Below are 16,078 nucleotides of genomic sequence, written 5' to 3'. Positions count from 1 at the left end.
TTCATGTGTGAATCACAAGTACATGTATGTTCCCTCCAGTTCCAGTTATGAAGACGCAAACACATGTGCGTCCACCGTCAACATGTCCTCTGTCAGATCCGCCATGAATAGGCCGGATATTCCATTCCTAAGTATGAAAGGCCACCGGCTTTATATGGTTCACTTATGCCATTTTACAGTCCAGGCAAGTAGGCCCTGATTCTGTCATCAAACTCTTCTTGCCTTCTGCCTCTGAAAGCTCCAGTCTGAGCCTGCATCTGTGACCATGAACTTTGTCTCATTCTCTGCGCGGCTCACGAAGCCTGACATCAGCCTATTCTCTGCCAAGAACTGTATTTCACCTTCGAATTATCTGCTTCCCCCTCAGCCGATGCATTCCTGCCTAGTAGTTTAAGTAAACATTCTTTCCAGTTACCGAGCAAAAGGCCCGACTTCTCTGTCTTTATGCAAGTAATTCATAGCCCTGTTACCATGGAATATTCCTACCCCCTCGCATTTAGTGTAGACACTTAGACGCTTGTACACGCACTCACAGTCAGTATAGAATAGATTTTGTCCGAGAGCCCTTCCCTTGTGGATAACATAGTTCTTTAAACATAGGATGTTAGATATGATTTGGGATTAGGTTGACTTGACCCCCCAGACTTTTTGTCTCCACATGTAGAGCTAAATGTCAAGTCCCCTTCACCCTCTAGTTGCGCGTCAATCACACGTCATGCTGCTGCGCGCGCATCTCTGCCAAGTATTTCTGCTGACATTGCGAAATCATCTCCAGGTATCCACCCACACATGACAAATTACCCATTATCATCAAGTGGACGCCCACATGGACGCCCACCTTCACGCCTACTTACACGCCCATATGCTCTTATCTCATTCTCTCTTGCTCTTTTGCTTACGTACAATTGAGAAATGTATATATACTGTACTCTGTGAATAATGTTTTGAGAATATTGAGAATACTTTTCAGCCCCGTCCAGATCCAATTTTGGTGATGGAAATATTCTCCCTTTGACTCGAGTTATTGGAATAAATCCCTTTATGAATCTGATACCACAGACTCAGCCTCTTGCTTTATGCATGATCTTATTGATATCTGAAAAATTATGACAGCGTGATATTTTATTTACCACAAAACCATCAGTCTCCGCTATTGCAGCAATGGCTTTAGCGGCGGATGAGGGTTTCCGTGTTGATCCCCTTTATCTATCGAGCTCTGGGGATTGTACACAATAAACCCCCCTTCCCAAAGTGTAGGTATTGTCGTGTACGTGGCAAGTTTATTATGTAATGATCGATAAAATTGGGGGTCATCATAATTTGGTCCACATATCCCCACCACTCACATCAAATTTTTCCATCCGGCAGCACGTTACTATATATCTTTCCCTGGGGTTGATATCTAATGCATGTTTTCTAATATTTGCTGCCTGTCTTACCAAAACTAGTACCCCACGTGCATATGATGTAAATCCAGCTGCTACACAAAGCCCTTTCATTCTTCTCTGGGATAATAATCCTGTGTGGGGAGTCAGGTGTGTTTCCTACAGTATCGCTACGTCTATTTGGTGTCTATGTAGGTACAAAACCCCCTTACGAATCTTACGCTGATCGTTAAGACCTCTAGCATTCCATGTTAAATAGTTTGAGGCATCACATTACCCAGATGTCGTGCTACGATCCTCACCACTGCTCATAGAGTGCGCGACTAAGAGTACCGAGTCTGTGTAGCTCCACTGGCTATTCTTTATAGTGTCATCTGAACTACTTCCACAACATGCTTGCAAGTATGTCACCCCCCCACCTCTTCATGTCCCCCAACTTCTAACATGACTTTAAATCCCACCCTCACATACCAACATTGAACAGCCCAACAATCCCTCCCAAAATGGTGTGTATTATAAATGAAGGAGATGATTGCCTGACAGCTTACTTAAGCTCCGGTTACACCGCAACCGTCAGTCTAACAAATATTTCTTATTAATTGCCTTCACCAGTTAATTAACATTGTACATACAAGTTCTAGTCCCTGAACTCTGTATACTTATACTCCGCATTCTATTGTGGGTGAGAGGTCATCTTACGTAGATGCACTTTACTCTCTTTCGCCGTTTGGTACACATATACTTTTACCTTATTACCTTTAACAGTCTACTCTGTAGCTATTGTCATGAGTCTACACAGTTAACTATGAAACTGCCAGTTACATGCTTCCTGTCATTGCCGCTGGTAATAATACATACGAAAAATGCTGTTGGTCTACCAGTCCTGTTAGTCCAGTGCACTAGAGCTGGGATAGTCTGCTGTGCTGGCATCTTGTACCCGCTTGTTGATCTTGTCCTTAGTATAGGTTTTAAGTGCCTGCTGAAGATTGTTAGGGTTCAAATAAATCTTTGACTTTTCATCTAATGAGACCTTCAGGCGGGCCGGGTAGAGCATTGCATAGTCGATGTCTGGCTCCTGCAATTTGCGCTTCAATGGGGCAAACCGCTGCCTTGCCTCCTGTACCCTGGGGGAGAAAAAAGGATAAAGGGATAGCTCAGTGACCTCACAGCAGAGTGTCTGTAGTTCTCTTGCTCTGCGCAGTGCTGCATCTGTTCCGTGTAATTTAGTATTCAGGCTATGAAGGCACAGGGGAAGCCCCGGCGGTGGTCGAGGTGCCAGTGAATGATGTGCCCGCTCCACAACAAATATCGATGAAAAGGTCCCAGCAGTGCTGCGAGTAATTTTCACGAACAGTTCAATATTCCCGGTCGAGGTGGATTCCGGCAGGCCCACTTTGCGTAGATTGTTGCGTCTGGATCGCGCTTCAATGTCTTCAGCTTTCGATTGTAATGTGGCCAACAGTTTCCGCATTTGCTTCTGAGTTTATGTGGATTCTACTTGTTGATCCTAAGCCTCCAACACACTGTCAATTCTTTCCGCATGTTTATCTAAGCGTTCTGTCATGCGGTCCATGATGAACGAAAGCGAGTCACTCTTCCGATCTATTGCGGAGGTGCTTTGCTGCATGGTTTCAGTATTTTGCGTAGGTTACTCCCAAGCTACGATTCAGAGGTACCACGCTCCTCCATCTCTGCCTCTGTATCTTCATCTCTTATTCTGGTGGATTTGCACTGTTCAAATTGTAATTTTGACCGCTTCTTATATGGCTTCCCCATCCTGCCTTCGCTAATGCTTCTTGAATACTTTGGGGGCACTCGGGGCCTGCACATATGTTAAGGTGACTTGAGCCAATTCTTTATATTGGCGGGGTTGTGCTTACCCTTTCTGTTGACGTGCTGATACTCATGTCTTGCAGTAGTAGCATTGCGAGGGTGACCAGAAAGGAGATAGCTCTCACGGTGCCAACTGGTTTATTACTGGTGGCTGCTTGCATCAGTTGTGTGGCTCACCGACACCCCAATTGATGTAGCTGTGGTCAGGTTACTGGTCTTCTGCCAGATATCAGGGGCAGGGGTACTCCAGGGTAGTTAGTGTCCAGTCTGGAGTACAGTCCGGTCATGTCGATGAAGATTGGCCTCCTGGTTATAACTGCTTCGCATCACTGTTGCATTCGGGACCTCTGTGAACGGGGGCCAAGCACCACAAACGCAGTCCGCTCTATTCTCGAGAGCCGGCGGGGGGGCGGAATGTGGCACTTTCTCTGCCATCACCACCAGAGCCCAAGGGCACTCACCGCAGGCTCAGCTCTCCTCGGTGCCACCACCTGCGCAGCTGTTTAAAACCACCAGTGCCCCCCGGGGAGGTCCTCCAGCTTTCCTTCATTGCAGGATTAGTAGGCTACCGCCCCACTCCTAATACTGTGTCAAATCAGGCTGCCGAGTGTCACGATCCAGCGCCGCACGATCGCAGTCGAAACCAGGCGGTCACCTCTTCTGGGGTTGCCCAGCCACAGCGTCAGCTCCGTGGAGGTCCAGGCCAGTGCCCGCTCCCTCAGAAGTCAGAAGCTCGCCGCACTCGGGACAAGGTTGGCCATGCCACAGTCCTTGCAGCTGGGCCAGGAAACCTTACTTTATTGGGTGTATCACGGTCGCAGCGCTATCTTTCGGTAGCAGCCACCAAGTACTGTTCAGTGCTCTGCTGTGGTATTCATTTTGGCAAAGGATTGCTCAGACTCCTGCTGAATTGTGGTGATGGCTTTGGGAGCTTGCCTACTTTGCGGCCATCTTGAGGCCAGGCAAGCTCCGCCCTCCTCCCATGAGCCGTCTATAGGTTTCCATTGCATATCCAGTTCTAACGGGACGGGTCTCTTATGGAGCCTGCAAACAAACAAGGGTATACATGTTGCCATCTTGCCCAACAGGGGCTTGTATTGCCTCACTGTAACTAAATGTTCTGCAGCAACAGTCTTTGCTGGTGTCTGCAACTTTCTCCAACTTTCTGCCGAATGAAAGTCTTTTCCCAACTGGAGTATTACTCCCTGAAATCGTATCTTTGGGGTACCAACGAAGATTTCTCCCTATTCAAAGTGAGTCACAATCTCCAGAAGACACAGATCGAGGCATTCTTAGAAGCATTTGCTTCTTCCCTGGATGGCGCTTTAACAAGCCAGTCGTCCAGGTACGGGAACACCTGGTGGCCTTGCCTGAAAAAAGCAGCAACTGGGGAGAAACATTTGGTAAATATTTGAGGTGTCAATTTGAGTCCAAAAGGGAACATCTTCAACTGGTATTGTTGGACTGCTACTTAGAATCAAAAGTACTTGCTGTGTTTTCGATGAATTGTCATGTGGAAGTATGCGTCCTGAAGGTCTAGGGAGGTCATAAAATCCCCCTCCTGCATCATCAGGAGGACTTCTTATAAAGTAATCATCCAAAATTACTGTTTCTTGAGATAAACATTCAGCTGCCTCGGATCCAGTATTAGTCTCCACTGACCAGTCTTCTTTTTCATTAGGAAGAACCTGGAATAAAATCCTTGTTTTTTGTGATTTGGGAACAATTTCTACGGCTCCTTTGAAAAGCTGCATGAGAATTTCCATTTGAACCGCTTTCAAATGAAGATGATGTTCCTTTTCTAGTGGACAAGCTGGGGGTCTCTAGTTGAACTGTAGCATACTACCCGATTTAACAATTTGCATCATTAATTTATCAGATGTTATGATCTTCCATGCGGGAACAAAAATGGAAATTCTCCCTCCCAACTACTGAAAACCAGATTAAAAAGGGGGTACAAACTGGCAGTTAAGCTCTTTTCTAATTGTCATTGCTGTGTGCCTTCGAGGCACCTCTTGTTCATTTCTCAATACCGCCCATAAGCCTGCTTTTGATTCAGATTTAAGGAGTATTCTTGATAGTATCAAGAATGTCTCTTATCTCCATATTGATTGAACCCTCCTCTCAAAATGTGTGGTCTTCTTGAGTCACCAAAACTAGACATCCTAAATCTACGATACTGCAAAAGTCCTAATGCCTTTGTGGTGTCAGTTTTAAGACCTTCCAAAGCCTCATCTACATGCTTGCAAAAAAGAGTGAGGCCTTCAAATGGCAGATCCAGAATCTTGGATTGGACGTCAGTACAGAAGGCTGCAACTGTAACCAGCCTTTTCTTTTTAGTACAGTACCTCCTGACAGTTGGCAAAAACATGTGTTCGAGATTCACAGCTGCTTCAATAATGAAGAACCAAGTAATCACCACTTCCCTTAGGATAACGCTTTCCGCTTTCCTCTCATCTTCAGGAATGAGTTCCAGTACTGGAGCGATGTCATGCCACATCTGCCAATCATAACGACCTAGACTTGCCAGGTTGTTGCCATAGATGAAACCTTTCAGTCCACATTTTCAATGTGTTTCCTATCCTTGTCTGGTGGACCAGAGGATGGCATTAATGTGGTCTTGGTTCTTCTCTGAGCTGCTGAAGAAATGACTGAATCCATTTTTGTATGACTAATGAGACAAGCCGGAGCTGAATCCGGAGCCTTATACGTTTTCTCCAGACGAGGTATCACTATTGGAACTGTAGCAGATATCTTCATTAGTTTCAAACCCCCACCCAGAAATAATCAAGAATGTGAATGGACTTAACAGATTTCTGAGGCTAGTTTTTAAAGTCATAAAGAAAGCATGACTGATCTACAGACTTCATTGGTAGGCTGAATTTCTTGGCAGCCCTTTCTATTACTAAATGAAATTTAGAGATCATTTGTAGAATCCTGTGGATTCAGTCCATCATCATTTCCACTTAGGACAACAAATTCCTGTCTGCTGTCATCTTGTCCTCCATCGTCTTGTGGAAGTTCACCCTCCTCCTCATCTAGATCAAAATATAGAGAACCATTTGAACCAACATCATCCATGTCCTCTCTGTTAACAGATCTTGAAGACTGTTTGACTGTTTCCTTGGCGGAAGATGAGGAGATAGTAACAATAGTTGTTGAGGAGGCAAAACCAGTAAAAGAGTAGGTGGAGAAGGTGGCAAAATGGGTATTAGTAGGTAAAACTGTATTCAGATGTATTGGCTGGTTGCTGTGGTAATAACATTGAATGTATCCATCATCTGTTGCAACATTGATAAACAGGCCATCAGCAATTGACCCACAACTGGATCCCTATAATATCTTAGTGGTTTCTCTCTCATACAATTTGGAGTAGTTTGAGATATATAATCTTGCTGATAAACAGATTTGTTGTAGGACTCAAATCCATTTATTCTCCGAAACCTGGGAAATAGCTTACATCCCAATGTGTTGGGATGTAAGCTGGCTTCAATGCATAATCACTAGCCTTCTATCCTTGGTCTCAAAACATTATTTGCGCTGGAGATACATTTGACACCTTTAATGGTAAAAAAAAATCTCCTGTTAAGTTTACAGCTGACAGAGTGGGCATAGACTACCGGTTGCAAGCAAATGGGTGGATCCTGTTCGAAAGGCGGCCACGTCAAAGGTAGGACACAATATGTGTTTGGCACTTTCTCCTCAAGGAGCTGCACTCATGAGCTCCTAGTTGAACATATTTGCAGAGGTTTTCTTGAGGAGGAAAGATGCACTCATATTTGTAGTGTTAAGAAGGATGTCGTCAAAAACGCATTTTTTAATCCTTTAATTTAGTGCGGGTTCACAGACAGAGGAAAGGAAGAAAAGCAAACAGCCGGCACGTGTTTCACCCGTGGTGCCTATTTGGCCGAGGGCTTTCTCAAGGCAATGTGGTCCCGGTAAAAGACCGGGACTGCAGGGACGAGACTAAACGCGTTTTAGATTGCGATATATAACATATGGACAAAACATTACCGTGAGAAAGCCCTCTGCCAATTAGGCGCCACGGGCAGAGCTTTGGCAGGAAACTCCCCAACACATGATGTGCAACAGAAAGCTGAGCTATCGTGGTCTCTAGGACCAGAGAGCTTAAGCTTTCAACTGGTTGGCCACATTTTGGGTTCTTTATATGAGGCGCATGGGCTACTAAAGATACTAAGTTTCAGGCCTATGGCCTTTTTAGACAGTATACTTCATATTTTTACACGGTTTACTGCTATGCTAATGCACGGGGGATTCACAGCCGGGTGATAGGAGGGAATGAATTGTGCCTGTGAATACATAAAAGATTCAATATTGGAGAAGTACATTATATAACATTTTGGGTAAAATCAAAAGGTCTTGGTTAACACCAGACCTAAAGAGAGTTAGTGTTTTTATGCAAATCGTTGTTACAAGTCTCAGTCACTTTACCAGGTGGCCCAGTGGTAGGTGAGGAGCACTGTGCAATTTACCAGGGGGCCCAGTGGAAGGTGATGAGCACTGCGCAATTGCTCACTTTGCCTAAGCCTTAAAACCTTTACTTACAATGCCTGAACGTTCTCTAGGGTAATTTATTTCTATCCCTAGTCCTCGTGCAGACCAATATCCTAATCTGAATATGTGACTGTGCTTCTGCTGTACTATTTCTCAATTTGTAGATTTAAGCCGGTCATTGACACTCATAGCAGGTATGCAGAATATAGGTTCCCAATTCTTACCTCCGGGATTTCAATGGGTACTCGCATACCAACGGGATTCCTTGGAGGAAGCAGCGACAGAGCCGGGGTCCCCTCTGGCACATCAGCAGAATTAAAGCTGGATGAATGTGAGTGACGATCCCTGTAAGAGGAAGACAGCAATGTTAAAGAGGAGCTAAGAGAGAACTGTAGGAAATGATTTTTTTTTTAAATGGTGTATGGGCACCTAATATTGTTCCTGCAGAGGCAAGTTGGTTAAAACACAATCTTTAAAGAATGTAGACTGAACAGGAATGGGAGATCAGAGTTCAGTGAGTTCCAGTAAGGAGGTTCAAAACACTGGATGCTAAGAAGTTTCGTCTCAACACTAGTATGGGCACACTAGATGGTCTCTATCCGATGGAGTACAGTATTTCAGTGGAAAACATATTGGCACAGCCCCAGGCTAGGGTAACAGGTGGCACTGGCTTGAAAACACTAACAGAGGGTCGATAATGGAGTCTGGGTAGCAGGACTCACATGGATGAAAGCAAGCACATGCATTATGTGAAGTGTATCACTGGGATGACTAGAGATCTTGCCCAAACAGGCCAAAACAGTCTAATGCACAAGTATGAACAGAGGATGCCAGAGAGTCAAGAAGGCACAGGTGGGCACAGATGGCGTGATAGGATTACAGGTGCATACTGGCCAGCCAAAGGGTTTGTGTGCATGTTAATAATGGCAAGTTTTACAGTAGTACAAGCTCAGAATACCTGAAAACAATGTTGCACACAGCACACCATGCTGATAAAAGGAGTGCGCACTTAGCAAAAACCTGGAAATACTTAGATTATACGTGGCATTTCAAGGATTAATGTACATGAATGGAGTAGTTGGCGTAACAAGTAGCACTCTCAACATTGCACAGATTAGGAAGCAAATGGTGTATTGTAATAACAAGATGGCGCATTCTGAGCATTGCAAAAATTCATTCCGGGGCATATGTTGGACATGGATAAGAGTTCATGCTCAATAGTGCACAAAGAGCACAGGAGAGTGTGCATGTTGGGTATTGCTAGGAGTACCCAAAAATAATTTGCTGAACCACATATTGATCAGCAGCTGTGCACGGTCACTGTAGCATATCCAGCACTCAACAGAGACAGGAGGCACAGAGCAATAGTGCAGATTTTCAGATATAACCGTGTTTACTGCTCCGTATCGAGCAAGATGCCCATGGGTTTTTATGGGAATAAAGGGTTCCTATAAGATACAGGATTGTACCTGCCAAATATACAAGATTTAAAGAGGTCATTTCAAGGTTTGTGAGGGGCTAATGGAGTTACTGAGACTGAATCTTACCAGTTAATGGCAACTGTGTCTGGAAAGACAAAAGAGGACCCAACAACTCACAAACATACCATGCACTGTTATTGGCGTGATCCATATTGGCCTGCTGTGCCATGGGGTTCTCGTAGCCCCCGCCTGCCACTCCAAAGGTGTATGAGCGTCGGACACCTGAGGGGGACAAATACCGCAATGTTAGCAGAGAAATGAAATATCAGCAGGTAAAGAGACAACATATGTGCTTCACAGAGAACCATATGGTCTTTCAAAAGTGGCCTGAATATCAGGGGGAAATGCTTTTCCACCAACCAACTCACCGCTCTCATCCACAAAATAGTGCACTGCACCTTCTGTGGTGTCCTCAAAGTTGGAAGCTTCGTGGATGGGGCCACGTGGCAGAAGCAGGGAGCTAGCAAACTGTAGAGCTGAGGGCAATGTCAGGGCACGGGATTGTGAGGCAGCTCGGCCACGCTGAATGTCCTGAAGGCTGAGAAAAGAGATAGATCCTTTATCAATAAGCAAGAGACAGATAAGGGAATTAAAAAAGGGGGGTTTGGGAGGACACACCCCTCCACCCACCCCAGCAGGAATAGGAGATCTTGCATGAGGGTCAAATTTAATTGCCAAAAAGGTGTGCAGGTCCTGGTACTACATCAGCAGGGCAGGCTAAGGTGTATTGGTTCAGCAGCATGCAAAATCATTGCAATGGAAAAACAGAAAGCACGATAACTCAAGAATGACAAATTGGCAGAGAACTTTGGAGAAGACGCGGCAGAAGAATTATATTTATCTCTCCAATCTTATTCCATTGTTCTAGTTATCTACTTCCTTCTCAAGTTAAGGTTCACTTCAAAAATCCCACTATTGTCAACTGTGTGTATAAATGACAAACCGTGCTTCCCAAAAGAGGGCAGTCCTTGCACCGGAGCTGCCAACTGAAAAATATTCGAAGACTTCTCTTTCATCCCTAGGCCCTTCAGTCATGTAGATACAAAATAAACAGGCCGTTGTAAAAAGCTGGGTTAATTAATACAACTGACCGAATGTTGGCTATGAATGCGAGCAACAAGAAAACTGACACTCATCTGATCGGGGGCAAGTGCCTGCGAAGCGAAGTACAGGATAGCAGATCATGTTTGAATAAAGGTACAGCATGAAAAAGGGTGCAAAATGAGGCAAGTTCTCTTCAGTACCTCTAATCTCTCTCAAGGTGATGGACTGGAATTTACATGGATATCAAACTCGGCGTTTTTCTACTAATTTCGCAAAAGCATGCTTTGTACATCTTTTGATATGAATATTCTATCATTTGTCTAGAATTTTGACGGTTGATTTACAGTACCATTCATATGTATTTAATTACAAATATTTTACAAGTTTTCCAAATAGTTAAATTTAGGAACATTTTAATGATCTTTGTGGTGGCATATTTTCTTGGTATCCTGAAACCCCTACTGACATCCAACGCAGCCTAAATTTGGTAGACGGATCACGAGCGGAAGGGCACAAGTGTACGGAAATATTCTTCTTCCAAGAGACCAGATTAAAAAGGCACGATCACTTAACGATATGCTGCAGTCTAGAAGAGCAAGCTTCCATCTCAAGATTGGACAAGACAGTGCTGTAGGTTAGGATCAAAATCTAGAACCAGAGACATTTTGAGGTTTAGGAACTTGCAGGAGGTGCAACAGAGCAGAAGTAGGTTGTCAGAAATGCACTTACTCTGGCTCTTCTGTAATGGACACAAACGGATCACACAGAGTTAAGGCAACTTACCTGGGAGGTGACCCCATGATTGAAGATGGTGGCGTGGGATTGCTCCCTGCATTGTGGCGACGTCTAATGGCTTGTGTCCGCTTCACACTGCTTGACCGGTCACGCTTGTTTCCTTCCTCACCTACAGATGTAAAAACTTTAGTGAATAAAGGCACTGAGCAGGAGTGAGAGCTAAAAGTGACCCAAAGAAGGCAGCTAGTGATTTCAGAAAATTGGGTACAAACGTAACACATAAGCAAGGAGTTGAAAACAGAATAAACAATAGATACAAAGAGTAAATACAAAATCAGAGCTGGGATGAGGAACTACTGAGATGGTGTGGAGCAAGAGAGTAAGAAAGGAGAATATCAATGACGTGCAAAAGAACATGAATTGTCGCACAAGTGTAGCAACATAAATGGCAAAGAAACAGAAAACAGAAAAGACTTCAAAAGTATAACAGGACCATATAAACAGTAGAAGTGCAGTGCAGTGCAGATATGCAGTGCTGGTACTGTACTAGAACACTTCTGTTAAGTTGGTCATAGTGTTTCAAAGATCTATTTGCCTTTGGGAAGCATGCGAAATGATGGTTCATGATTCAATTATAAAGAATGGGAAAGGGCTTGAAGATTTCAAAGGTTTTGGAATGGGGCCATGGGCAAACAACAAAACATTCTGGAAATGGAAAGAACACAACAAAACAAAAACTCCTTATATAAATAAATGGCATTGACTATAAGCTAGTATTCTATTGAGCAAGGGCATAAAACAGGTACCAGATATGTATATGAGGAGTAACGCTCCATAGTAAGAGAGCATAAAGTAGATACAAAATATATATATGAAGAGTAAAGTTCCACTGAATATGAGCCATAATTAGATACAAATACGTATATGAGAAGTAAACCTTACGTTCCATCTGCATCCACTTGTCTGAAGACAAGAAATTTAGGCAGGACTCTCAGGAGATCATGCTACCGAGAGGTTTTCCTGAAACTGATTAGGACCTTCCTCTGGATGGTAACTTTTCTTCTAATGTGCCTTAAAACAATTACAAATCTGGCTGGTACTAATGTTATTTTTTTCAAATCAGCCTGTATTTGCTTCTGAAATAAATGTATCTAAACAAACGATCATCAGTTGTTGGTACATTCCTTAGGAGAGATTTCTTGCAGGCAAGTTGTGCTTTTGAAAGACTGATACTTAAAGTTTTAAGAGATTATTATTGACATGACAATATATAATGAAGGGTTATGGTTGGCACTGACAAAACTGTAGAGCTTACTGGTTTATTGTTTTGAACTATGCCTGTTCGAAGAAACAAATCACTTGAAGAACACTCCTTCCTAAACATGCACACAAAGCAGGTCTCAGTTCTCATCTCTTTACATATGACAAAAATAGCACTGATCTTGCAGAGTGACAAGAGCCTTGATTTTAGAGCCTGAATTGGGAGGAAGATGAGGGGCTACATACATCACCATACAATCAAAAGCTATGGTCAAAACATGAGCAGTAGCTACAAATAGTTACGTTCTGCAAATTACATATTTTTACTTGCTTAGTAATGCAAGTTGAGCTTGGAACTTACTTTACTTCTAGACGGCACTCACTTAAACATTATATCAATTTCCATTTTGCATCTCTAGGCGCCATCAGGGTTAGACACATCCACCTGCACTCAACTGGTGCCATCAAAAGAGTACTCAAAATCTTTACTTCTAGGGTACCACAATGAACAAAAAATTTGATACTTGAGGAATTCACTGTTACAAGTCATGAGTATCTTATTTAAACCCACAAGGTCACATGTGGCATACCGGCAAGTATTGGGAGAGGAAAGGAGGCGGCAGAAGGAGTGTTTAGGCTAGTTTCTCCCAGGGAAGCTTTTATTCTTGAAAAGTTGGCCGCTAAAGAAATGTGGGTGGTGTGCTCATATCGATGGGGCCCGTGGAGGAGCTGAGTTGCGGAGCTCCGCCGCACAGTTAAGGCCACCGGCAGATAAGAGGCATTGGGACGTCCCGGAGATGGTGGAACAGTAAGGCAGTGCCTGGGGGAGAACGCCTGATATCCCGTCCTCGCCACAGAAAGCTCCGATTGCCCTGGTTGCGGTGAGGGGAACAGCGCAAGATGGCCACCTGAGCTGCCGATTCCACTGAGATTTCTTGACCCCACCTCGGTCCCGCTGGCGATCCGGGGGCCGTCTAGGCCTCTCTTGACCAAAGGTGAAGTTGCTCTCCTAGCGCCCTGGGCCGCGGTAAGAAGCTGAGGAGGGCAGCTTACAACTCTGCCAGAGGTCGCAGGGCCCAACGGGAAACACACCGGAGAGACGTGGAGGCCCTGAGTGAGTGGGACCTGCCTAGGCAACAGCTTGGGAGGTGGTGCAGAGCCCAGTGTAAGTGACTGCGGACAGCGGAGTGGAGTGGGTACCTGGCGGCCCCCGTGTCCGGGGGTGGTGGAGGAGACAGAAACCTGATTGCAGGCAGGTAAGTCCTATGGACAAGCGTGAACTGCGGAGGGGATACAAGCAGTGCACATAATTGGGGTAGAAGTGGCGTGGGCTGCCCACGCTCACCCACTCAATTAGTGAAACCATGTGGGCCTGGATTGTCCACACAACAGTGACCGGGCACTGCTAAACTGCCCTTGGAAGGAGCCTCCCCCCCCCCACCCCCACCCCCCCAAATGGCCCAGGTGGCAGATATTGCAGAGCGCTGCTTCCATGAAGGGCGGGGCGATTCACCCCTATCTGCGTAGCTGTACATACACTAGTGGACGGATTGAACTGTGGAGTGGTCTGGCTGGGTTGATTCAACAGACTGAATCTGCTCAACCCTTTGGGCAGGTGTGCAGGTGTCCTTTTCTGCAGCCAGGCAGGACCCAACATCCTGTGCCTGAAGAGCAGGATATCTAAGGGGATCCCAGCCCTCCTTGTGGTGCCATCAGGTGCAGGCAGTGCAGTGGGAGCGGGGCAATTCAACACGTCAATAATAGGATGACTCCACGCAACAGGTGAGACCCCATGATCAAAAATAACCTCCAAATGGACAGAGCCTACCAAAGACTCCGGCTACCCCATCTAGATTCCCTCCCGGAGTCTTCACAGAGGACCACTATGGAGGAGGATGCTCCTGTCCCATGAGGATTCATGGAGTCTCTATTTCACACTCTGCATGAAGACATAGCGACACACAGGCAGGAGGTGGCTAAGGATGTCAAGGAAATCCGCTGTGAGGTGGGAGACTTGGGTCAACGAGTCGACATGCTAGAACAGGGGACCGACGCCAGGAGAAGTTGGAGGCCTGCCACAGCCAGATACTCTAGCTCCGGGATCAGAATGCGGACCTCAACTACCCTGGAGGATCTGGAGAATAGGTCTTGTAGATCCAACTTTCTAATTAAGGGGGTCCCACTACAGGCAGATGCAGGCAATTTGGAAGATTACCTGCTTAGGCTCTTCCGCCATGTTGTCCAAGACCTTGCTGAGAAATAACTTTTACTGAATTGCTTGCATGGAGATGGTTGTCCGTCTGGGGCTCCAGGAACCCCGCAGGACATTTTAACATGTTTGCATAGCTAACACCAAAAGGAACGGATCATGAACGCAGTGCGTAACCACAACTATATCATCTCTGAAGGGTCGGCAATCAGACTATCAGGACCGCTCTTTCATCGAGTTACAGCAACACAGGGCTCTACAACTGGCAACCTCTCTCCTGTGAGGAAAATGGATTTGTTACTTGTGTGGACACCTGTTCCGTCTCTTCCTTGTTTGGGAGGGAAAAACACATGTGGTCCGTACACTACACGAGGCTGCGTCAATCCTGGGGCTCGATCAGGAGAAGCTTCACTCGCAGCTGCAGCACCCGTCTCTCCCCTGATGGCAATCCAGCTTTCAGCGCCAGTCTAGGCACCAAAACCACAAGCGAATGAGTAAGCAATAAGAGGAGGTGAGCCTCAAAGAAAGGTCAGCCCTGATGCAACAACTTGCGCATAGAGAGACATCACCAGACTTAGTGGTGGGGTGAGGTGACATCCAGTGGCCTTTCCCTTCATATGGACCCTATGATTTACTTAGGTGACTCCCTGCCACTTTGATATCAACTTACAAGCAGTGCACTCCTTCTGCCCAGGCAACCTGCGATCCAGACTACGCTGTCCTCCCCTCCGGGGCGGAGGAGATATTCCTTGAAATGCCGGAACCCTGAGCGGTTAACTTTCTCGGCACAGCAGGGATCCCGCCTATCCACAAATTAGTCTTCCTCCTCCCGAAACAGATTTCACCAGTGACATGGACCCTATCTACAAGATATGTTGTTTTCCAACTGTTGGTGTAGTTGTTTCCCTTGATTTATCCCTCCTCCAACTCATTAGATGCCCACAAAATATATAACTATCCAGTTGGTCCCCCCATCGCTCAAACATAGGAACAAACACACGTTCCTAGGATGAATGTGTCCAGGGAAGACAAACACATCCTGCTCTACTTACGCGAAGTATGGTAAAGGTCTCTAGCCTTAATGTCAGGGGCCATAATGCCCCGGCTAAATGACTAGCATTACTGTTGCAAACTTCCCAATGTGATATATGCCTCCTTCAAAGAGACTGGAGTCGCATGAAATCAAAATGGTTCAACCGACAAGAATTCTCCTGAGCCCCGGGAAGAAAGTGGGGGTGGCAACTCTCTCGCCTACACATTTTCAGGGACAAGTTCTTCAGGTCCACTCAGAAATTACAGATTGCATGCTCTCCCTGTGATTCTCCCTTCACCACTACACCTTTATAGCGGCATGCTTATTTGCACATTCCTTATAAGCTGCCCACGGTCACAAGCTATGGGCCGATGTTCTCACAGATATTGATCAGATGTTTCATACTGATATACTCCACTTTCATACATGCATTCTTCTGGGTCTTCCTAGCGCACTGACATATCCCTTACGATCTACAAGGGGAAGAGCCATTACTTTAGCACAATGCACGGCTAAACAGGTCTTCTCATCTAAATGGGGCACAGATACCATACCCACCCACCCACACAGATTGGTTGCACCA

The 16,078-nt window shown here is 45.4% G+C and overlaps 1 protein-coding gene across 2 annotated transcripts in view; it reads right to left on the bottom strand.

Moving 5' to 3' along the window:
• PCNX3 (pecanex 3) overlaps nt 1–16,078 on the bottom strand; it is a 682,255-nt gene that overhangs the window by 484,788 nt on the left and 181,389 nt on the right. For both annotated transcript variants that reach the window (XM_085625837.1, XM_085625836.1), the window contains exons 7-10: nt 11,042–11,162; nt 9,583–9,752; nt 9,340–9,436; nt 7,958–8,078 (exon numbers count right to left, since the gene is read on the bottom strand). In XM_085625837.1, coding sequence (XP_085481963.1) covers nt 7,958–8,078; nt 9,340–9,436; nt 9,583–9,752; nt 11,042–11,162 — 509 coding nt within the window. The remainder of the gene's footprint in view (nt 1–7,957; nt 8,079–9,339; nt 9,437–9,582; nt 9,753–11,041; nt 11,163–16,078) is intronic.

The sequence above is a fragment of the Triturus cristatus genome, chromosome 9, assembly GCF_964204655.1.
Source record: "Triturus cristatus chromosome 9, aTriCri1.1, whole genome shotgun sequence".
Taxonomy (NCBI): Eukaryota; Metazoa; Chordata; class Amphibia; order Caudata; family Salamandridae; genus Triturus; species Triturus cristatus.
This window is presented reverse-complemented; position numbering and strand designations above follow the sequence as displayed.